General features: G+C 42.5%; 1 protein-coding gene across 1 annotated transcript; it reads left to right on the forward strand.

Annotated features, from left to right (window-relative positions):
- The first annotated feature begins 1448 nt into the window (after positions 1–1448).
- On the forward strand, positions 1449–23206 carry PDGFRL (platelet derived growth factor receptor like). Its single transcript, XM_075149180.1, has 6 exons — positions 1449–1593; positions 7737–8031; positions 15402–15553; positions 17007–17300; positions 17614–17753; positions 22548–23206. The coding sequence occupies exons 1-6, from the start codon at positions 1539–1541 to the stop codon at positions 22734–22736; spliced, it is 1125 nt and encodes a 374-aa protein (XP_075005281.1). The 5' UTR covers positions 1449–1538; the 3' UTR covers positions 22737–23206.
- The last annotated feature ends 1878 nt before the right edge of the window (positions 23207–25084 follow it).

Raw genomic sequence — 25084 nt, forward strand, 5'->3', positions numbered from 1 at the left:
GCTGATGTATACTCAGGTCATTGCATAAAACCCCTAAGAACTGTAATAGGGCTGTAGAATGAAAAAGAGATCATGAAATTTAATCATCTTACTCCGCACGTGGGCCCTACTGGCTGCTTTACCGCTAACCATATACCCCAGGGGTGACGTATTGGAGCAGGCTCATGCAAGCAGGTCTCCGAACTCTGCATGTATATGTATTTATGAGGGCAGGGGAGCATTATGTATATCCCTTCTAATTTTTTTTTATGGATGCAGACAAAGCCTAGATTTCCTTTAAGATTTGTAAATGCTCTACTCTCTTCTCTACTCTCTACATCTACTACGGCCCTGGAGCTGTCGCCAGGGACATCATTCCCCATTTACTTTATCCTGATTCACACTGAACTGTGGCCTTCTCTACTACGGGGTCTGCCTGTGACCTCTGACAGCCATTATTTTTCCTCCTCCTATTCCAATGTCTTCACCTTGCCCTGCATCTACCTTTGTGGCCCCTCCAGTCATATTTTCCCCTCCCCTCAGATTTCAAAGAAACAGCTTTTGACAGATCAGTGCGGGCATAAACATACACGCAGCAAACTTTAAGTTTACCATGTTCCTCTTTTAGCAATGAAGAGATACCTGCACCTTCTCGATGCGCTTCACACAGGCATCAGTCATACATGAAGACTGTGTCATGGGCTATGAAGCCCCAGATACCAACACATAGGTATGTCCTCTATTTTTCCACTGTGAGGTAGTTTTTCCTGAGCAGGCTTTTGGGAATCTCTTTGCTGTGGCAGGCTGCAATGAGTGCAGTAGTTTGACTTAAAAATGCACTTTTGCTGTCTTAGGCCAACACTGACCTGTGCCCGATGTCCATCCGTAGGGTCACCTGCGATATATAACCCGCACGGCGCTCACACTCTGCTCTGCTCCTGCCTCCCTCTGTGGATCCCGCTACGGGCCCAAAGGCAACCAACGGCTTGCACCCGCGCAAAGCCACGTATGGCAACGGGCAGCTGTCACCGACGAGCTAATTCAAGCAATAAACTTCCACAGGTGTCCCTGAGGTCGAGATTATTTGGGTTGCAGCTCCGTTCCCGTTCTGAACGCGGAGTCCCGTGTGAGTGCGCTGGGCCTGCGCTGCCGGGGGGCCCCTGCCGCCCTCCTCAACCCCGCGGTGAGGAGCTGCGGAGGAGATGGAGCCGCAAGGGAGGAGTTCGGGCCAGACACAAGGAGCCGAAGTCTTCCCCGCCTGAGCGGTGAAGCGCCGCAGCAGGTGCCCTGACCGGCGCGACCCGCGGCAGACACCCACCCGGCCGGGCCGCCTCTGAGGCGTCGCGGGTCTTCCCTCCCTCAGCGAAGAAGCGCGGGGGGCGGCGGGAGCGGCAGCACAGCCGCGACGCGCCTTCCCCCGGCGGGGAGCCCCGGGCAGGGAGCCCCGGCGCCGGCCGGCTCCTCCCCGCGCCGCGGCCCGCCGAAGCGCCGCGGGGCCGCCCCCCGCCGCCGTCGCCGCGCCCGCCCCGTCTCAGCCCAGCGTCCCGGCCGCTCCCGCCATGCGGCTCTGGGTGCTCCTCAGCCTGCTGCTGCTGCAGGAAACGCTGCCGCACGGTGAGCCGCGACCCCCGCCGCCCTCAGCTTCGCCGCCCCGCCGGGTTCCCCCGCTTTGCGAGCCGCCGGCGGGCTTTCCTTGCTGCTGGGCCGCCTCCCCCGCCCTCAGCGCGGCCGCCCCTGCCCTGCGAAGCCGGCGGCGGGTGCCCGCGGCCGCCCCCCCGCCTCTGCCCCCCCCGCCATGACAGCCCCCGGGGCAGGGCCGGGAGCCATCTCGGGGGCGGCGGGGCTCCCGTCCCGCCGGGCAGAGGCGGAGGGAAGGCGGGTTGCTCTCTTGGTCTGCGGCCAGCGAGCTGCCGAGGCTTTCCGCCGGAGACCGAACATGTGTTTTCAGTCCGTGCTGGGGTTTTGGGGAGAGGCGTTTGCGGCAACAGCAGCGGGCCCCCGCCGCCCTTTCTCTTTAGGGTCGGCGTTTAAGTCCGCGCTGAAATGCCCGTGCCGCGGCCGGGGGCGGGTCAGTGCTGGACGGGGTGCTCGGGTTTGGGAAAAAAATTTTTTTTTCTTTGTGCACAGTTGTTCTTTGTAGAGAGGACCGAACTTTACTCGTAATTCAGTTTCAGGTTGTGATGAAGTCTTGGTGGGGAAAGAGGCAAGTTTTTGACTGGGAAGGGACATTCACAACCAATCTTTGGCTTATATAGACTTTAACTGGGCAAAAGAGAGGCTGTTTCCCTCTTGCAAAATGTGAATAAACTTACTAAAACGTCTTCAGAAGAAACAAACAAACAAAATTTCGTTTTTCCACCATGGAAGGGCTTGGGGAACAAGGCCTGTGTAGCCCGTGGAAGGGTTTGTAGAGAAACCGGAGCCAGGCTCCGAGGTGCATGGTGAAAGGCAAAGAGGCAGTAACCACAAGTGGCCCAGGAGGTCGTAAAGAAAAAATTCTTGTAAGAACATAAAAAAATGCTTCACTCTGAGAGCTGTTCAGCACTGAAAGAAGTTGTCAGGGGAGGCTGTAGACTCTCCAGCCTTTGGGATCGTCGGAGCTCAACTGGACAAGGCTCTGAGCAACTGAACGGGGGCGGGAAGGGACTTCCAGAAGTCCTTTCCAGCCCAATTTTTCTTATGACTACGTGCAAAGGAATTGTACTCTGGACCAGCGTGGTGGCAGGAGAGGATTTCTGCTGAAAGATCCGTCTGTGGGTGTGCACTACCACATCAAGAAAAGTGTTTTCTGTTTGAGAAATAGACAATAAAAACACAGAATGAGAAATGAGTTGTAACTTGGGCAAAAGATTTCCCAGGCCTATGTTTTTCTTAGTTTGTCTGGTTGATACTGAGGTTTGACTGGGTACTTCACGCTATGTCATCCAGAAGCTTAGCCAGGGGAAAGTAACCAGGCATATTTAATGACAGTTCCTTGTCTAAAGCTAGAGGTATAAGTCCCAATGTAGACATTGTGATTTCAAAATAGCCTTCCTAATTTATCTTATATTAGTTTATGAACAGTGAAATATGTCCCTCCAGATTGTCCGTATGAGTGTTGATGTGTCACCCTGTATTGTCTGTATGAGTGTTTGGATGATTAACTTTTCATTTGAAGCACCGCAGCTAGAGATGTGTCCAACCTGTTTTGTTATGTTAGTTGTGATCACACAGACTCTTCCCTCTCATCTTAATCCTGGTGGTTAAGAATTATTCTTTATGGTAACCTTACACTTGATTTATTTTTTTTTTTCAAGGAAGAATTCATCAGTGTTAATGAGAGTTGATGTCGCCAAGATGTGCATGTGGATATAGGTGATGTCTCAAGTCAAAACTGGATGCTTTTTAGCATTATGTGACTAACGCTCATTTGGGGATTGTTGTGTGTGTAACATCTGTGAGAACAAGGGGCAGACAAACATTAAAGGATAGGATGAGGCAAATACTGTGAACCAGGAACAGAAGTGCTGCATGGTGTATTTCTGTGATGTATCGATGCATAGTCTCCTGCTTCTGCATGATGAGTTAGTAGGGACCCTGAATGTACTGTTGCAGAGGAAATGAGTACAGTGCATCTTAGAACTGACATTAGGAGCTGATCAGAGGTAGAAAGGAGTTTTCTCAATGAATATTTTTCTATTAAGTCTTAATTTTTTTTTTAAATAAGAAGTGCTATTGCTGGATTAAAAGAATGCGGGCTCTGTGCATAAATCTAGTGAGACAGTAAAGTATCCCAAACATGGCATATTCATGTACTTGCATAAATGGGCTACTTGAGTTTGTTCCCTTCCCTGGGAAAGTCTTGCAGTTTGGATAAGGAAATGGGGGAATCTGTGTGGTGGGTTCTGTGTTCCTGGAGGGATTTGACTGTGTCCTCTTTATCTTAGGTGAAAGACTACTGTACCAGTTAATTTAGTTATTGGGCATACAGATTCAGCGATGAGAGAAGGCAGGATTGTGAGGTGCAGAAGTGGTGGTGTCAGTAGATACCTGGACAGACTTATAGGGAGTGTTGGGGAGGAGCGTGGTCATGGCTTGCTTCGAAACTCACCTCTCGGGGAGGTGCAGCAGAGAGGCAAAACTAGGTTTTCTGTGTAGGAAGATAAAAGCTCCTCTGATGCTGTTTCCTGAAATGCCCCTGCTGTCACCTGCAGGGAAATACAAGGTCAGGCAGACAAGAGTCTCACTGTGTAGCTAGGAGTGTGGTATAGGAGGAAATTGTTCAGACTCACTGGGAACTACAGAAACGTGGAACAGAGGGAGCTTGTACACAGAGGAAAAACTTCATCTAGAGAAAATCAAAACCAGGCTTCTGGCACTTAAAATTGAAAAGCTTTCATAGGGGAGTCTTTAACAGTTTCTTAAAGGCAGAGTGTCAGATGTGGAAGAGCATACAGTTTGGGATGATGCATTTCCTTGGGGTGAGGTTTTAAGAACCGTGTGCCTTCGAACAAGTATCGATATTGAGGTTGGCAGAACGTAGTGGAAATGGCAAAGAGTATTTTGAACAAATAGTCCTATTTGAGTAGGGTTTGGAGGGGGGGGAAAAGGGTGGCTGGACCAAAGCTTGTGTGCTTCTACAGACAAATCTGGAAAGTACAACAGCGGATGCCTGGTTTGAAATGGGAATGCTTATCCAAAAGACTTGTCAGGCCTGTCAGCAGGACCTTCTAATACTAGGGCACAAATTACACAGGAAAGATGGAATAGCTCGACCCAAGGGAGATGTGGCAGTATGTGTTGAAGAAAGCTTTAGTGTCAAACCTGGTTGCTGGAGGGTTTTGTCAGTGAAAGTCATCTGGACCGAAATACCAGCCCTGTAGAGAACAAACAACCTGGTTACTGACCACCCAACGTGATGGAGGGAATGACTGCTCTGTTAAGGAAAATCAGAGGGGTAGCAAGGACTGGATAGAAAAGCAAAGGGAAGAATTACTTATCCTTGCGTAGGTTGGATCACACACGTTGGGGTGTGACGCCAAGTGCAATTGTTTAGATGCCACAAATGACTTCTTAGAGCCGCTACTCGGAGAACGCCCGAGAAAAGCAGCAGTTCTTGACTTGATCCGGAGCAGTGCTCAGGTAATTGGATTCAGATGTTGCTTTAGAACAGCGAGACTGTAGTTTTAATATTCTTGCAGGAATAATAAAAGCCAAAGAAACGACTGACGTGTTTAATTTCGGAAGGGGGAATTACATAAGATGAGGAGGCTCATTAACTCACATATGGGTTAAATATAAAAAGCAGAATAAGGCAGACAAAAAGAGTGTGAGAAATAGCTTGCAAAAAGGGATAAAACCAGCCATAAATCCTTTTCTTCTCATGTGCTGGAGTGGGGCAGGGAGAGATGGCTGCAAACTTTGTAAGGCTGGTAGGAACGGGGGATAAGAAAGAACACCTACAGAAAGTAAAACTTGAAAACTTAATTATTTGTGTGCTCCCATGTTCACTATGGAGGTGTATAGGGAGGTTTTAATGGAAAATGGTGACATGATAAGCATATCAGAAACTTGAGTGCAGTATCCTACTGAGCACTGTAATAACAGGTTCCAAGACACAATCTTTCTCTATGGGGAGAATCATTAGAGGACGTCTCATTAATCTGCCAGAATAATTGGCTTTAAAGAAAGTCAACAACATGAACAGTGTTTAAGTGCTGTGATTTGATGATATACACCTGAGACTTAAAAGAAATTTGAATCTGAAAAAGTGCTCCTGCACCAACAGTTTGCCCCTGTAATATATGCAGTGTCACTTGCTTGGGTAATGCGCTCTGAGTAACTAGAAAAACCCTGCTTCATGGTCTTCCATGGGAGGCAGCAACCACTTCTCTGAAATTCTCTTTTGTTATCATCATTCCCCCAAGTCTGTCAATTTTGCATGGCCAGGGGCATCACAGGTGCAAAGAAAAATTGGAAGAAGCATAAATAATTATTTCACTCTCTCTTCCAGAAACTATAAGATGTTACTCTTTACCTTAAAATGTCGTGATCTTTGGAAGGCATTTCTATTTGATCTCTTCACTTTGTGGCTTATTTTAAGGTAGTGAGGAATTGCAATCAACTTCACCAATGCTCATAATGTAGAACTGGGAAAAATGTTTGTCTGTGTGGTGGGGGAGGGATGTATCTTAGTAACTAGATGTGTGCCTCTCAAAAAAAATTATTCTTATTACGCAAGAGTCCAAAAGAGTTCAAAATACAAACCAAGACGTTCGTCTGACAGTTTATTTTCCAGTTGGTGTGAGACCAGAAGGCAAATGCTCCTATACAGGCAGCCTTACTCTGCGTGCTGAGATCACGGAGTCTCAGAATGGCTGAGGTTGGAAGAGACCTCTTGGGATCATCCAGTCCAACCCCGTGCTCAAGCAGGGCCGCCTAGGGCAGGTTGCCTAGGACCGTGTCCAGTTGGGTTTTGAATATCTCCATGGATGGATACTCCACAACCTCTCTAGGCAACCTGTGCCCGTGCTTGAGCACCCTAGCAGTAAAAAGCGTTTTCTTATGTTCAGATTGAATTTCCTGGTTTTTAAATTTGTGCTCACAAGGCTCTGTGCCATTTAAGAGATGTGGTGTACATCAGCCTGGACTTGGAGAAGTGGAAGGCTGAAGCAGTGCAAGGTGTCCAGCCGGGGTGTGCGGAGCCAGCAATGCTAGGAGTCTGGAAGTGCTGCTGTTCATACTGCAGCCAGTACCAATTTTAATTCATGCTAACTCAGTATACAGCAGGGCTAGTTTTAATTCCAGAGGGAGCTGTACAATAAAATACCCCAGCATTTTCATGTGGAAAAGCTGTGTTCAATGTGAATTAGCTGTCAAGCACAGTTAGTGGAGTTTTTGGTGTCTCGGGAGCGCAGTTTTAGGCTCATCTCACAAAAGATCTGTGCTTCCTGCTGTCAGTTAAAGTGGGCATATCTTGATTTTTTTTTTTTTTTTTTTTTTTTTTTTGCGTTTGAGACACCTCGCTTTTCCTTTCTGTTTCCTTTGCTTTGTTTTTAAAGGCAGCTGGGCATCCTTGTTGTCTCTAACAGGTAATGAAATCTCTTACTATTTGCCTCTAAATAAGGTTCTGTTTTCATCTGGACTGTCAAGATAAATGGCTGTTACAAATAAGTGATGAATTAAATACTACCTTCAAGTGACTTAAGTGCCATTTGTATTTTCACAGTGCTTACTGTAAAAGAAGAAAACTGCATCACTATCAGTATTTTATAAATCGTCATGAAGTTCCACACTTGCTGGTTTTTCTTATGGTAACATGGTGTTTGAAAAGGTTATGCAAAATTGATGGGTGTGTGACATCCTTATGAAGATGGAGAACTTGTGTAGCATTGCGTACTAATTGGTAATGACATGAGGTAGAAATGACAAAAGTAACTGGAGATAGAAATGCTGTATTTCTTTCCCTTCCCATTTTTAATGTTCTCATACCTTACATATTTGGTTTTTTATGTGAACTGTAAGTATAGATTTTCCACATGTTGTTGAGAGCTCTCTCTTTTTTTTTTTTTTTCCTTTTTCCCCGGGAAAACAGGTCATGCCAGAGACTTCAAAAACTTATGGAAATTACCTCTTAATCATTGTTATGAATCCTTTATAGGAAGAACAAAACTTTAGTTATTCTCTGTGATAATAAGGAAGATTTTTTTTTTTTTCCAAGAAGACTATATAACCTTTTTCTAATCAGTAACATTGCCTTCTTTTCTTTATTTTACTAGTTATTGGACAGCCTGCAAAGAGTAAGCGTCCAAAAGAACCTGGGGAAAACAAAATTAAGCCTGTCAACAAAAAAATAAAACCCAAAACCCCCAAAATGAAGGAGAGAGAATCTGTTGACTCCTCTTTGAAGTCCCAGTCCATACTGACACAGGTGATGGATAAAGGTCGTTTCCAGAAACTAGCTGCCACTTTAAGCCTGTCTGCAGGACAAAGCATAGAACTGAGATGTAAGGGGAGTAATGTTACTTGGAACTATCCTTCATACTTAGACACCTTTAAAGACTCCAGACTCAGGTAAGCTGTTTTTCATTTTGGGGGGAAAACCTGAGGTTATCTGAATCTCTGTGATCCATTTCACTTATTTACAGGTATGATGATGCTACCTTAAAATCACTCCCAGTTAATTAATTTTTCAGATACATTCTTCTTCTTTCCACTTCTCTTTTCAAAGAGGAGTGTTGAAGGTTGGCAGTTATACACTGTGATCTCTAGCATACCCTTCTGAAATTCGTGAGCCAGTTCTTCTCTGAGTGCTTATTTGCTTGTCCCCTGATGGCTGAGGAGTTCAAGAACTACACTGGTTGAATAAACCTCTGTAGCTACTGCAAGGCTTCTGTCAGTGAGTTACAGCACCAAGCCTATTTCTACTGAGGGCTTATCGTAGCAATATCTCTCAAAAGATCTTGTGGCCGATTTAAACAACCACTGCTTTTTCTTTTGCAAGAAATAATGTTTTATCTGGATTTATTCCAGTAGGTGGCGTTTATCAGCTGCAATACAGACCTGGCATTCCAGCAAGCCAAAGCTGAATGTGCAAAATAATATCAACAGGGAGCGCGCGCGTGTGTGTAGTGGTGGTTGTCGTTTTCAAGTGTATCTTAGTTTTGTGCATTTGCAAATAGGTTGCTGGCATGATTTGGTCCTGTAGACCTCCAGGTTATGTTATCTGAGTATTAGCATCTGGCACTGAAGAAGGCAAGGCAAGTATTCACAGTTTTTGGAGAGGAATCTGAATGCTTTTTCATTATTTGTTTGACTGTCTATTCCTCTCTTGCAAAAATAAGTACTTTTCTAGTGATGCACATGGGACAAAATACAAGACTTTAAGGTAGTTTGGGGAAAAAAAGATACGCGTTTCCTAACTGAGGAGTTTGGCATTTTGTAGTTTGAAATAGTTTAGGATTCTGGTGCCTCAGCAATTTACCTTTCTGTTCTCACTCAGGTTCACACTATTTGTAATATTTTAACCGTATAACAGAAGTTAATAACATCACACCAAATAAATGCTATAAAACATTTTGGCTGGGTGGATATAACTTGCCTAAATATTTTCTTTTAGAAGTATGTTAGGCTTATATTTAAGGGTCTATATTGAAAAATAATGATCCTCGCTTTAGAAAAATTATTTTGAAATAAGTTGTTGAAGCAGTAAGGCTGAATTAGACTTAATCAACAATTTTAAATGTAAGCAGAAGATCCTATAATTAACTAGAGAAATTGAAAACATAGATTAGTAGCACACTTAAGAGTCACAGAATAGTAATAATTTATGGAGGCATTGACCACAGAATCTTGCACAGTTATATTTTCATCACATTCGTAGCATGACTTTGGTAATTATTTCAAGACCTTTGCTGTAGCGCTAATAGATGCATATGAAGCAAAAACTGCTTTATAGAATGTGAAATATGAAATTTATATTCTGTGACTTTAGAAAGCTTTGATTGAATTTAACTGGAAATATCATAAAGACAGCATGTTATTTATTTAGCTCAGTTGGTAGTGTTTGTAAGTGAACTGGCAGCAGAGAAGGTTATTAACAGTGTTATCATCTTTCAAGAGGAGCTTAGGTCTTCATCACGGCATACAAAAGACTATGCACCAAACGCCAACTACAATAGGCAAATTTTAAAATTTTACGAATATATTACACTCATTATTTTAAAACAAAATGCTGAATATAGGGTAAAAGGGGGAAAATCAGAAGAATTATTAGCAAGTAACCTACCACAAAAATTGTTGAATCATAGAATCATAGAATCATACAGGTTGGAAAAGACCTCTGAGATCGAGTCCAACCGTCAACCCAACACACCATGTCCACTAAACCATGTCCCTAAGCGCCTCATCTACACGTCTTTTAAATACTTCCAAAGATGGTGACTCAACCACTTCCCTGGGCAGCCTGTTCCAAGGCCTGACCACTCTTTCAGTAAAGAAATTTCTCCTAATGTCCAATCTAAACCTCCCTTGGCACAACTTGAGGCCATTTCCTCTCGTCCTATCGCTAGTTACTTGGGAGAAGAGACCAACACCCACCTCACTACAGCCTCCTTTCAGGTAGTTGTAGAGCGCGATGAGGTCTCCCCTCAGCCTCCTCTTCTCCAGACTAAACAACCCCAGTTCCCTCATCCGCTCCTCACAAGACTTGTGCTCCAGGCCCTTCACCAGCTTCGTTGCCCTCCTCTGGACACGCTCCAGCACCTCCATGTCCTTCTTGTAGTGAGGGGCCCAAAACTGAACACAGGATTCGAGGTGCGGCCTCACCAGTGCCGAGTACAGGGGCACGATCACCTCCCTAATCCTGCTGGCCACACTATTCCTAATACAGGCCAGGATGCCATTGGCCTTCTTGGCCACCTGGGCACACTGCCGACTCATGTTCAGCCGGCTGTCAATCAGCACCCCCAGGTCCTTTTCCTCCAGGCATCTAGATAGATGTATGTCCAGTATCTTCTAACATTTTTTGAGTGCTTAAAGACCAAGTATAAGGTAATCCCTTTATTGCCAATTAGTGGGGTGTGGAGTGAAACCCAAGCTAATTAACTGGGCTGGGCTTTTTTACCTTGGATTTCCATGCTGGTCTTGCTGGAGTTGGGGCACTGGCGCAAACCAGAGTTGGTGGCAGCAGCAGAGGTGGAGTGGTTGGGGTCTGAGGAGGTAATGGAAGGTGAAGAAGGAGCGGGTTGCCGGGCCCAGAGGATAAGTGAGGAGGAGGGGCAATTGCGATGAGGTCCATGCAGTTGCTGGGGACTAATGACTACCATTCTTTTGTTCATTTGTTTGTCCCTACAGCAACAGATGCTCAGGCATCCAATTCCTGTTTTTTCTTTGAATAATAGGAGGGTTGTACAAATTCAATTGGTCTGGTGGGAATTTTAACAATAAGCAAGGTGTTTTACATCTCCTGGGAACTGCTAACATCCTCTAACTCCAGCTGCTACAAGAGGAGGCTTTAAGGACCGCAGCATCTAACAGGATTGCAATTATGGGAGGCAGAAGAGACCTTAGGGTTCTCAAATGCCCTTAGTGAGGGCATTTGTAGCTCAGTTGGTCGGAGGGTTTGTTAACAGCAGAGGTCCAGGCCAGGAGCTGACGCTGAAGATGCATGCTCGCTGCGTTCTGTTTCCTGTCTCTAGTTCTGGGGGAAGAGGGTGTTTTGGTTTGCAACTAGTTAAATTTAGCATCCACGTAATGTACTTCCTATGGGTGGTTGCAAAAAGAAGTAGGGATAAAAGCCAGATGTTTTGTCTCCATGCCATGTTTATCAAGTTTTTAACTCACCCATATGGTGAGGAGAATACAGCAGCCTGGAGGACAATATGGCTTTTCTAAGAAGGAAGAGATTATAATTAGAAAAGCCATTTCTGTAGTATTAGTGGCTGTGCTTTCTTTGAGTTTGTCTTTCTAGGTATGCTTTACGACCTGGTAAATAAAATATTTTTGCTTGCTGTAGGGAGAGTCTCAGTTTTTAATAGGTCTGTAGCTGTTAACATATGCTAAAATTATCATATGGGGGGAGGGAAAGACGCTGAGTGAAAGGAGGAGGAGGACTCTTTGGCTGTTTCTTGTTGAGCCAGAGGAGAAATCTTCTCTTTCCACTATCCTAACTGGAGTAAATAACAGTACACACTGAAATTATTTACTTAGCTTTAGCGACTGTAGCAAGCAGTGCAACTCTGGCGAGAAAGCTAGAATCATGCAAACTTGGCTCCCGAGTTCAGGACATATACCAGCTTGCTTCAGGACTAGCTTATATCTGTTACACTCTCTTGCCTTGTGCAGCATAAATACACCCTGCAGAGAACTTTTTGTCTGAAAATTTTGTGTACTGGCTGAACTGGCCAACAATCTTGGCAGTGTTAATGGTCAAAAGTAGCTCGTGCACCTCCAGAACAGAAGGGCTGGAATGCTGTTTCGTAAGACTCTGCATAACAAGTTAATGACTGTAGGCTCATCCAGAAACTGGATCTACAATGTACGAGAAAGATCAAAAACTGAGGGGGATGAAAGAAAAATAAGGGCAAGCACATTTTCCCTTTCTTATGCTTTATAGCAAAAAGCTGCTCAAGATGAAGGCAATCTAACTTCACATAGTCTCTGCTCTGCCTGACTTGGAGCATGGCTCTCTCGCTTGCTGAAAACCAGCTGTATTTATCACAGAACTTTTTCTGATAAATAAACTCATGTGAAACGGAACTGCTCCAGTGGAAAAAGCTGGGGCAGAGAGCTGGGCATGCATCACATGCACATTTGTTTGTGCAGGGGGTGGATGGAAAGGAGCACTCTCGCAAGTATTGAGGAAACTATGTTGTAGAGGGCAGAATTAGACTGCTTTCAGTGAAGGCAGGCTCCTGCTGGCTTAGTGGGACATTGTTTTGCTCATGTGTATAACTGAATTTCATTTTGTTCCATGTGCTCTGAAGTCTGAAAGCTAGGGATTTTTTTCTTGTGTTAAACAGTAAGATGTTATGTTCCTCTCCTAGTGAGCTTGTATTTGAGATAAGCTCTCTTTTGTCAGTGTGAATGCAGCTGCTTAAGAGGAGTTTGCTAGATGCTCTTTGAGTGATGCTATGTACGCTGTCTTTTTGTCTTTTTATATCTCTTTTTTTTTTTAGCTTCTAAACTTGGCATGGTTTTTCTGGCAAAGATCTTTTGAACTTCAGATAACTAAAGCTTAATAAGATGAATGTATGGAATAAGATTTTGGAGTAGTTTCCTAGTTTCTTTAAACAGTCTTGAAATGTTTGTATATACAACGTTTTTACTTTGTGATATGTAGAGCTCAGCAAAGTTTTGGCTTTTGAGTCAGATTTCCCAGTATCTAAAATAGTAATGAAATAAAAGTTATCCTGGAAATACTGGTCAGCTGCAGGGTTTACCATTTGTAACTTACTTTATGTGGCCTGTTTTGTCTGCTTAATACGGTCATGTCACAATTTTGAACACTTCCCCTCTCAGTTGCCAGGTTTTGTTAGTGCATGTTTGTGGATGACTACCTCGCCAGGCTATTTCCATTGATTACTGGATAGCTTGTTCTCAGTGAAGTAGAACACGCTTTACAATAATTAATTAACTCTGACCTTATTTTTCTGTCTGTTGGGATTTCGAGATATAGTTCAGTGTCTGCATTCACGGTTAGAGGCAAAAATGTTCTGGCATAGTAGTTTCTCTGTAATCTTGACATTTAGTACTGGATACTTGCAAAACATTTTATGCTGATGTAGTCATGTAACCTATGAAATGTGAACTGTGAAACTAAATAATAATAATAAAAAATCATAATACAGAGTAGGACATGTTTTGGATTTCTCTTTTCTTCTTGTTGGGTATGATACACAACAGGATCTCTTGCACGAATAGAAATCTCTCAAACCTTATCCAAAAACTGAAGATAATTTATAATGTAAGGTAATATGTATATTAAAAATGAAAATGCTACTACTCCATAATTGCACGATTCAAAAAAGTGGAATCAGTCGAGGTCGTGTAGGACAAGTGCGTTAGCGGGTAGGAAATGTGACTTGCCTGTTTCCTTAGGCAGGCCTCAAAACTGCCCCCTGTGGGTGAGTGTACTAAGGGTGTCTGAGGGCCTTAATAGAAAAGATAATTCTCAGTTAGCCCTGTTTGGGTTGTCTATTTGGTGTGTTTTTGATTTCTAAGCTACTGGCCTTGGCTGGAGGCCGAACGTTGGGTTACATGAACCGTGGCTTGTGATCGCTGGTAGTAGTGCAGACTGCTAGCAGACACCTAGGGAGTGTCAGAAATTTCAGGAAGTGTGTGTAGCTGGAAGTGGTGGCCTCTCTGTTTAAGCAGTTATTCTGCCTGCAATGGAGACATAAGCAAAACGGAGCATACAGTATAGGCAGGCGTGTCTATAGTACTGCTGTTACACAGTGACAAGGTGTTTTAGAGGGTAAGAATTTCTTCAAAGCATGCTAACCCCAGAAATAAATTATTCAGTCACACATCAGCCTTACAGAATAACTGCCACATTAATAAGAAGAAATAGGAGGATAATAAATATTCGGAGAACCCACAGTTGAATAAGAGTATGGGAGCTGTTCAGACTTCGTGCAAGCTGCGTATTTGTCCAGACCTCGTTTGAAACACTGAAAAAAAGTTCGCTATCAAATGCCTAAAACTGGAGAAATCTCTCCTGACTTGGTTAGAGGAGAAATGACCTTGTAACTCGATGTCCTGCAAAGGAAAGCAGGAAACCTTTGTGTTCTGGATGTGCTATCATGTAAAGGCAGGTGGTTGAAAATAACATTTTTAAGGGTCAGCGCAGCAGTGGAGTGCATCAGTACTGCCACATGGCTGTCCTGACAGGGTTCCCTGAGAACTGGTACTGTTGGACCATTGCTTTTGCAATCCATCAGAAGGCAACATAGCAGACTGTCAACTATAACACCATCTGTCTGCAAGAAAGAGCCAGGAAAGCAAACCTTAAAATAAAAAAAGAGCAAGATGAGATTGTAGCTGCTGAATTTCATAGATAGGACCTTGGACCCTTAGAGACATTGTCAGTATCTACATATATATCTACATATTTGTAAGTATTTTCACATTTCCAAATGTCAATCCACGGAGAGATCTATCTGGGGGATTCAGGAGAAGCAGGAAAAAGCCAATCAAGTCTGAAATAATCACACAGGCTGAGTTTTGTGTAGTTACGTGATAACACTGCCAGTACACCTCCAGCAGTTTGCAGGGTCATGCTCTGAAATAGCTGAGGGGTGATGAGGAAACTCCAATGAGAGGATGTCAGTGAGGTGGCTTAGGGCAGAGGAGTAGGCAATAGAAAAATGACTGACTTGCAGAACAAATCCAAGCTGAGATAGAAGCTCTTTATGATGGTGTTTGCAAGCGGAAACTTGAACCAGTACATTAAAGATGGGAAAGTGTTCACACTGAAAGCAGGCATAAGTCATCAAACAAATTCTTACTAAAGTACCTGCTACTTACTACTCCTGAATCACCTTTGTTATATTCTATTGCAGCAGTGCTACAGTTAATGGTATCAAAAAAGGACTGAGATGCATGCAGGTTGACTTGGAGCATGAAAATATGGGATGTACGTGGACAAACTGAGACAAAACGTAGATGAACATAGTTTCAAAATGGGGACTGAAAGGAATCCAAGAATGAACTGTACAAGACAAAAGTTTGCAAGCGCTCATGTGTAGTCGAAGTCAATAAAACTACTCATGTAAGCACATCTTTGCTGGAGCAAAAGGGGAAGTTGCAACATAGCTCTGAAAGTGAAAAGTGTGTCAGTTGCAGAGTAGGAATAAAAAAATCAAAAGTAGAAGTGAGCTGACAGAAATGTACGAGGAAATACATCTGTACTTGTCTGTGCCTTTTGTTTTTCTTCTCCCCAGTATAAAGCAGCTTGACAGGTACAGTCAGCTGATCCTCGAAAATTCTACTGCAGCAGACACAGGTGAATATAGCTGCTGGCTTCAGCTGTGCAATGGTAACAAATGCAGGAAGGATGAGACTAAAACAGGTTCAACATACATCTTTTTCACAGGTAATTAACTCACTGGGGGATTATTCATGGAAATATGTTTGCTAGTAAGACAGGAATAAACTACATCAGCGATTTCACTGTCAAGATTCTTCTTCCACAATATTCATCTTTTTTTAGTGAGTGTTAAGGAAGACAGTGCTGGTGAGCAGAAAATTACTTGCTTAGTGTGATTTATGAGTCCATTTTTCCTGTGGATTATGCTAAATGTGTACCCAAAATCATGCACAATGCAATGGAAAGCAAATACCTTTGAAAATACTAACACATGTTCTGAGGATCTTCTACAAAATGAATAAAAAAATGTTTAGTTTTTGAAAATGTGATAAAGAAAATAAATCTGTGCAGAAGGTTCATTTTGTCTTGGCATTCAGTTGACCACATGGAGTCCCCCCCACCCCGCTTTCAGTTACCTGCACTGACTTAAAAATCTTGACCTCATTGGTCTTGGTAAGGCCACAGTTTCTCCCAAGAGTCTGTATAGCATGTTAAGAGGCAAAACACTCTTAAGTACATGTGTTGTCCTACAGAGCTTGAGGTTGACTGTAGCCCTAACACTGCATGGATAGGGTCAGAGTAGGTAACTGTGCACCATTCACTGCTACTTTGTACATCAGAGCTGAAATCAAATGGTTAATTTGTTCTTCTCAGGGAAAACATTCTGCATGGTAAAACAACCTTTGCTGCCTGATTAGAGCTAAAGCATTCTTGGCTAGCAAATATTTCAGTACAAAATGCTAAGATAGGATTGTTTGTGATAGGTTTTGGAGCTAAATTAGACCATGAGACTGTGCAGGAGCCATTTATCAGAAGTACTTAATGTTCTGAGGATACATTCCTTTAGAAAGGCTGGAATAAACTTTTCAGTCAAATTATTATGTAAATGCTTATGCTAGAAAGAGGAATTTCAGCTTCATATTTCTAAGAAGCATGCCAAATATGGAAATATTCTTTAACTGTCATTCTAAAAGCACTAAATATTTCAGCTACTTAGAGCAGTAAATCAAACTTTTTATCTAAAATCATATGTATAAAAAGGCTGTAGCTCCAAAGAATATCTCTTTCTAGTAATGCTTATCCTACCAGTGGTGGTGGTTTTTTTGTGTGTGTTACCCTTTAAAAGTGGGCGAGTGAACAGAATTAGATCCAGAGGAGTATTTGGAAGCTTATTAAAAAGAAATTCCAAAGATTTTATTAAGATTAAAAAAATCTGATTCCAGTGAAGAATACTTTGTTTTTCTTTTCGATTTAATGTTTTTAATGCAAGCTATGTAAATATATACTCACAGGTTAGAAAAGCTGGGTTCTTTCTTTTGTGTATGTATTTAAAGCAAAAAGCTTTGGGATAATTTTTAATGTTGCTCATAGCTATTTTCTCTTGTCATATGTACTTTCTCTTCTTTCTGCCAAACCAAGATGTAAATATTATTCTAACTATATCAACTCTTCTGCACAGATAAAGAGGAACTTTTTGTACCTACTCCCAGTTATTTTGAGATTGTCTACCTGAACCCAGATAAACCTGCAGTCATCCCATGCCGTGTTACTACTCCTTCAGCAAAAGTAACTCTACACAGGGAATTTCCAGCAGAAGAAATTGAAACAGATGGAACTGATATTATTTATGATGTGAAGAAGGGTTTTGTCTACCAGCATCCTACTTCTGATCATAAAGGTATTGTCTATTGCAAAGCAGAGTCACAGGGGGCACCTCAGATTTCCATCAAGTATCACCTACTGTATGTGGAAGGTAAGGCGCAGTTTTCTATATGCTTATACTGACTCTTGTTTCTTCTGTTGACATTGTTTAGAAAACAATTTAAAAAAAAAAGTAAAATCAGTAATGTAACCACAGAGTTCTAAAATCTTGATCAAAAGTATATGTGATAAAACTTTGTAGGTTTAAATTCCAGCAATTTCCCAGTGTAGAGGGGAAAGTTGCAGGTGTACATCACTCACCTGTTGCGTTAACCAAACTGAGGCAAAAATTGACTCTTAAGTTTTATCAGTGTATTTAACTTTAGAAACTAATTTTCTGCTTCCAAACACTGTCTTTCTGTCAGTTCCCAAGGGCCCGCCTTCAACCACAATTGCGGCGTCATCAAACAGAGCTGAAGTCAGTGACAGCGTTCATGTAATCTGCACAGTCCTTGGGGAGCCAGATGTAGATGTGAACTTCAGGTGGTGGTACCCAGGGCAAGAGGTAAGAGATGTACGCCCTGGCTGAAATGGTTTGTTCTTCTTAAAGGCAATGCTTTGAATGCTAGTCAGCGTCTAGATTTGGAGTAAAGATTCTTTCAGGCTGTGGTGTTCTGCCTCTCGCTAGCTCAGGCATGCTGGCAGGAGGAGGCAGCACGTCCCTTTTGAACTTCAGCCCATCTTTCCCTGAGAGCCTAGAAGTAGCACAGGAATGAAGCTGGAGAGCTCTACCCATGTTAGCAAAAATCAAGCTCAGCAAAGCTCACTCCTCCCTCAGGTTTCCATTCCAGAGACACTTGGCCTCTGGCAGCATTTACAAAGAAAAGCCTCAGACAGGGTCAAAGCCAGCCAGCGTCAGGAAGCTATTCTAGGGCAAGCCACAAAGCCTCTCTGATGCCTCTGCATTTGATACTCCTTCCATCTCCATGGCTCGGGCACATGAATCATCGCAGCACAGAATCTTTAAGCTTAATTGTTGCCCACATCCAGAAGCACAGAAATCTGCTTCTGCCCAGCCTCATCTGAAAGAATCCACTGGAAACATCCAGTGAATCTTAGAATTTCATTGGTCCTTTTTCTTGCTCAAAATAAGGTGTATATGACTAGCATCATTGATGGTCCCCTTTCTTCTCCCTCTACCCACCCCAACCAGTTACAGTAGGGACTTGTTTCTTAACCAGCCTCATCTCTACTGCTGTTTATCCTAAGCAGGCTAGGAGCAAAGGAAGGACTGCTGGAAGATGGAACCCTTCACCAGAAGAAAGGGATCCTCTAGGACCCGAGGGTTTGCATTGTATTCCATTTGCCAGCCCTCCTGGTGCTGGGTTGTCAAAGGATGATGCAGAGCTTGCTAATAAAGGTACTTGTATCAGCGCTGGTCTCCCTGAGCCAGCGTAGAATTAAGTAATTTAATGGCAGAGGTAATTGCTTAAGTGAGTGATTGGAGTTCAGTGCTTACTAGGCTTGAGAAAATTCAAATCTAAAGCCCCAGAAATTTGCTGTAGCCATTAAGATAGAGACTGTAGCACTCTGCTGTCATGGGAAGGTGCATGCCATTTCAGGGGAAAAAACAGTGAGAGAGCAAGTGAGCACGAAAGGGATTTGAACTGCTGGTGAGGGCACTGGGCATGTAGAACCAGGTTTCTAGTCCTTGCTTAGATTTTAGTTCGTTCTTTCACTTCCTCCTCTCCCCTCCACCTCTTTTGTTTTTGGTTTGGTGTTGTTTGTTTGTTTTTTTTTTGGCTGCTGCTTGTCATAAGTTTTCCTGTTGAGATTATTGAAGTCTGAGAGTTCGTAAGCAATTATTAATTTCCCCTCCCTGCCCTATCCTGGCTGTTAAATGACGGCAACCTCAACTGCATTTGGTGAGGGGCTTGGTACTGATAGCATGAATTAAGTGATCTGAAGAGTAACTACTGGATGGAGCATCGGAAGAGTTTGGCAGAATTCCTGTTTCTGGTGTCCATCTGAAGTTAGGAAGGAAAGGGGTAGATGTCTAAACGAGCAGAGGAACTTGCAGCTGTCAGTGAAGTAAAAAGTAAAATGCTACGGAAAACCGAAGTGCCTCCAAGTTCGGGGAGCTGCATAGCAATTTTGAGTTAAATGCCCAATGTCTTCCTCTGAATTTAGCTCTTAGCATTACTTTGAGTGAGTGCATTAACAAAAGGCAGTGTCTCTGTCCTTCAAGGTGGGGCTTTAACTGACAGTCTTATAACGATTCAATCTCTTGGGTGGGGAAGAGAAGAAATACCCCTGCTCATCACATTAGCTTTGTTGATTGATATGGTTTTCTGTTTTTTTTTTTATGTGTGGGGTTTTTTTTTAGCTTCCCTTGATATCTTTTTATTGGATTGTATAACTGGCAATGCAAACCCCAATTTCATGTCTCTTGTAACTAACTGTAGTTACTAAGAACAAACAACTGAAGGAATTAAATTCTAGACTCTTGTCCACCTCTTGCTACTTTTATGTCTTTCACAGCTGAATGGCTGCCCAAGCCTGGTTGCTGGCTGTTGTTGTCCCAGTTGCTTCCAGTGGTCTCACAGCACCTGATGCAGTGCTGGCATGTGCATTACAGTTACGCCTCTCTAGCACTGAATATAAACAGCTAAACACATGCAAATTATCTCCCTTGTTTGCTGTGGATACTGCGGATGCAGTGCAGGGCACGTGCACTATCAGCAGAGGACTACAGCCTCTCACTGCACCCACCTGCGGGGGCTGAGAGAGACTTTGGCCTGTGGCCTGCATCTGCCCTGGAGAGGGCTGATGTGCTTATGTGCTGTTACTGGGGTAAACAGTCTCGGCTCCAGCTGTGCCTGGGGATAGGGAGGGAAGAGTTGTGTTTGGGTTTCTGCCCCAACAAAATGATTAAGTAAATGTTAGAGTAGAAACACTGTATGCTTGTTGGAGACTTAACATTTATTAAGGAAGTATTCACATAATGCAAAGGAAAAAGGTGGAGGACCATCAGTGATGCTAGTCAGATACATCTTCTTTTGTGCAAGAAAAAGGACTGACAAAGTTCTAAGATTCACTGGATGTTTCCATTCATTGCTGCTGCTTTCAGTGCAGGGAGATCAGTGATAGTTTTTTGTTCCCCACCCAGCACCTGGGCTGTCACCTACCACTTGATCCCTGAGAAGAAGCAGCACTTCAATCTCTGCTTGCTCCTAGGTACGTTGCATTGGAGAGGCCCTCATCTCATCTCTGTAGTCACTAACCTCTCCTTACCATTTTTTCACTCAGGTTTTTTTTTTTCCCCTTGCCACTCCCTGACAATTGCATTTGCTCATTCACCTGCTGTGAATGCATACTGATCCACTCCTTAATATGATTCCCTGAAACTAGCTTCAAAGCAGAAGGCAATTAGTTTGAGAAAAACTGGGCTAGCAGGAGCCCAACCAGGCAAATAGCATCTGCCTTACATGGCCTTTAGCTTCACTTTCAGTAGGGTCAGGGAAGTTCCACTTGCTATATTTAAGAACTAACTTAGGCTTGAATTAAGTGTGTGGTAGTACTTGATTGTAGGTAGCACTTGATTTGCAGGCTGGGAACAGGAGGTAGTGCTCTGCTAAGTGGCTTGATTCCTTCTAAAGGGTTAAGAATTTCTGGATGAGATTACCAGTTTTTCAAAAAAGTTCTTGCTAGCTGTAAATGCCTGCCGCTTCCTAGGCATTCCCTGACTGCACAGTGACTCATCCCTAAGCTTCAGGAAGACTGGCAGCTGCTTCTGTACTGGTCATTTTGCAAGTGCAAGATTGTAGCTTTGGCTCTAGATAAATGTCTAACTTATCCTTTTGCTACTGTTAGCTTAAGCTTACTATTGGTAAATGGCTAATCCATCTATTTTGTGAAGCAAGACGAGATGGTTTCCAAGCAGAAACCTCTTTACCAGTTTTATCCAACATGATTAAAGCTGCTGACTAGCATGATGGATTTTTTGAAGGAAAAAGACTGCCTTAGTCTCTCTTTGGGCCAGTTTCTCTTATCCAGTCCTTTGCAAACTTCTGAGGTGCCAGGGAGTGTGACCTGATAAACAGTCCATCAGAGAATTCTCTTATAGAAGAGAAAAAAAAAAAGCATGTTATAAATATAACGACAAAATCTAAACAGCATCTTTCTAAACATTCTTGTTTGTATTTTTGGCTTTGAAGTTACATACACATTTTGGAAAGCATAATGTGAGGATTAATTTAGAAGCATTTGTGAATTGTTACTATTTGCTTGTATGTTATCTAATACAGTGTTTCTGAAACTAGAGGAGAAGGAATTTGTTTGCAACACATGATTTAAAGCTATTCTCTGCACTAAAGCTTAGTCAGCTAACTCATACCACTGCTGCCTTCCTTTTTGAGACATGCTGAAAGTCTGGAAATGAGCTCACACACCTATCCTGACATCTCCCCCAAGATACCTCACCTATTTCATCAAGTATCCAAGTGCAGCCTTAGCAAGTGCCCACAACTGCAACTGAGTTCATTCATATACTCCAGGCAGAGCTTTGGCAGCCCATCACCACTCTAAAGACATACAGTACCGGCACTTAGAAGGGAAGAGCCATTGCATTATCCTTATTTGGCATAGGATCATAGAATCATTAAGGTTGGAAAAGACCTCTAAGATCATCGAGTCCAACCATCAACCCAACACCACCATGCCCACTACACCATGTCTCTAAGCGCCTCATCTACACGTCTTTTAAATACTTCCAGGGATGGTGATTCCACCACTTCCCTGGGCAGCCTGTTCCAAGGCCTGACCACTCTTTCAGTAAAGAAATTTCTCCTAATGTCCAGTCTAAACCTCCCTTGGCACAACTTGAGGCCATTTCCTCTTGTCCTATCGCTAGTTACTTGGGAGAAGAGACCAACACCCACCTCACTACAGCCTCCTTTCAGGTAGTTGTAGAGCGCGATGAGGTCTCCCCTCAGCCTCCTCTTCTCCAGACTAAACACCCCCAGTTCCCTCAGCCGCTCCTCATAAGGCTTGTGCTCCAGGCCCTTCACCAGCTTCGTTGCCCTTCTCTGGACACGCTCCAGCACCTCCATGTCCTTCTTGTAGTGAGGGGCATAACTTATTGGTACATCAATATTTAATGCAGTAATGTTTGCTGTAACTGCCAGACACCTTCAGTTTCCTCACTTAAGGCTGACTTTTGGATATAGGCTCCTACTATCTGACCCCTTGCTTCAGGGTTCAAGAGGGTAGTGTCATTAAATACACTTTGCAGAATCACATATTTTCGTATGTGGGTGGTTGGTTGCTGTGTTTTGTTTTTTTTTTTTCTTTTAAACAGTCTGAGAGACCTGCGATTATCCAAAACTTCTGGAGATTGATAAACAGAGGAACTGGACATACCACAAGAATCTCAAAAAGTGTTCTTCTTGTTGAGGATTTTGAAGCCAGAGATGCTGGAAACTACATTTGTATAGCTCAGAACCTACAAGGAGAAACAACAGTAGCTACTAAAGTTGAACTAAATTGATAGGAAAGGCTTCTGGACAAGGAATGAGGTGTATGTTACTTGACATAATAGCCATTTATTTTCTTTATTAATGTTTAAATGAAGTTTTCTCTATTACTGTCTCTTTTCATATGTCAATGCATTCCATATTCACTAGCTTGACAGGCTAGAACAGTGGTCCCTATGCCCAGCAGTAGTCAGTTATGAGTTAATAAAACTAGTATGAAGCATTAAAGTTTAAGCCTGAACATGCATAGGGCTTATTATATTTAGGAATAGGTACTCTTGGGCTTTCCTTTGCATATGGTCTTTTTCCTCAAACTCTTTCATAAGGTTAACGCGCGGTATGGTTTGTGCCTTTTTTGTGTATGTGAGAACTGAGAGGGTATTAAATATCCTCCAAAATCCACCAAGCAGGTGTCTCTCTTCTGGTGCTGTGCAATTTTAAAGTTTAGAGTACTGTACCTGTTTAAAACAAACAAACAAACAAACAAAAACCCCCAAAACTTGTTACAAAATTAGCCAATAGCAAATGTTTATTTTGTAAGAAGAATTAAATTTCTGAACATTATGAAAACATAAATGTGTGTGTGCATATATGTATATGTGTGTGCATTCATTTCATATATGTATAAAGACATAAACACACAAACAGAATTCTTGCTCCTGGGGAAGATTAATACTAAATATATATTAAGGTGCTAGAGGGTATCTCCAGAGACTTGTAAGTGGTTGGATACATTAGATTTTCCTTATGTTGTTGCATTCTTACAACCTTGTAATACGTAGCTTACTTAAAGTTCACTCCTCAATTGATGTATGGTGTTATGTTTACACCAAATTATGTAGCAAATTATGTTTGCTAAAGGTAAAACTTGCATTTATTTATATAGTATCATTTACAGAATTAAAAAAAACAAATGTAACGTTAGAATAATGTTCGATTATACAGCAGAATCTCTTCTCGGGTTAATAACAAGTTCAACTCAATTGTATTAATTTACTTAGGAGAAAAGGAAAGATGTTTCATTTACACAGAACTGTACCTGGGTAAATAAGCAACTGCTTCTGGGTTTAGTTACCAATACAAGGAAAGAGACTTTCCAGAGAAAAGGTAAGAACTTGATAACAATGTTGTTGGACATCTTGGCAATGTTTTTTCTTCCTAGCCTCAAGCACAGAATCCATGTAAGCTAGAACTTCCAATACAAATCTACTCAGTAGTGTAATTGTGTGACAAAATAATTCTTTAATGGAAGCCACTTTATTTACAATGCATGTGAAAAACAGCTTATTCTGAGCATACGAGGACCCAAACCAGGAACTTGCTTGCACATTTCAATGTGTCTCACCCTGCATTTGACTAGAATTCCTAAAGCTTTCTTCTGGTGAAGGCTTGAAGCGAGCCCTTTGCGCCAGATAATTCAAACCTTTGAGAATATGTGTATGGTTCTGTTTGGAGTGGTGATATCTAGTAAGTACTAATGTAAAAATGGCAGCTTCTCAATTATGTCATTAACCTGATTGTTAGTGTAGCTAATGAAAACATTAAACAAGCTTGCTGAAAGTTTGTTTCTTCAGCATGCAGGAACTTAAAACAATGTAACCAATACGATAAATATCCATGGTAGTGACTGAAATGGCTCTATGCATGAAAGAGGCTTCATGGAGAAGGCTCCCCAGATGCCTGCAATATTGGTGGCCTCTGGAAACAAGGTCGCTACAAAAGAAAAAAAAAAAATTAAACATAACAAGCAATAGGACCAACCTTGAAGGTGTAAGAGGCAGTCCCTTGTTAATCTTCTTTCTCATTGCTATGAAAACGTATCAAGAATGTTACACTGTTACCCAAATGACTACATAGGTGCCACACAATTTCATAGTAATACCTAAAAGAGGTCTTCGTACTTTTTTTTTTTTTAGGCAAGACTTCAATCTGACCAAGGTGACTTTAACAATCCCTGAGTTTCTGGATGAGGCTGTGCAATGCGTTCATTCCTTTTTAGCATTTTCATTTAGCAGAACAATGTATTTCCCTTTGAGCTACAGGAGCTGTGCCATCTTCTTAAATTTCAAAGAGCTTTTGAGCCTTTAATTTGACAATTGATTTCTGTTAAAATATCTAGCAAGTGGGAGATAGTGTCACCTGTTCAGACTTGTTGAACAGCACAATGGTTCTTGTGGTAGCATCACTTCCTTGGTGACAGTTTGGAAGGAGAGGAAAATACAATGTAAATCCATTGCTGCGTCGCTGCAGTAGTCTCCGTCAGGTTTAATGGTTATGTGTACCAATCACATGCAGTTCTCGAGGCTGACTATAGCTACAGAAGCAGTGCCTATAAGGAGGAATTTCTGGTGGTTGTGGTTTT

Source organism: Calonectris borealis, chromosome 4 (assembly GCF_964195595.1).
Source record: "Calonectris borealis chromosome 4, bCalBor7.hap1.2, whole genome shotgun sequence".
Lineage (NCBI taxonomy): Eukaryota > Metazoa > Chordata > Aves > Procellariiformes > Procellariidae > Calonectris > Calonectris borealis.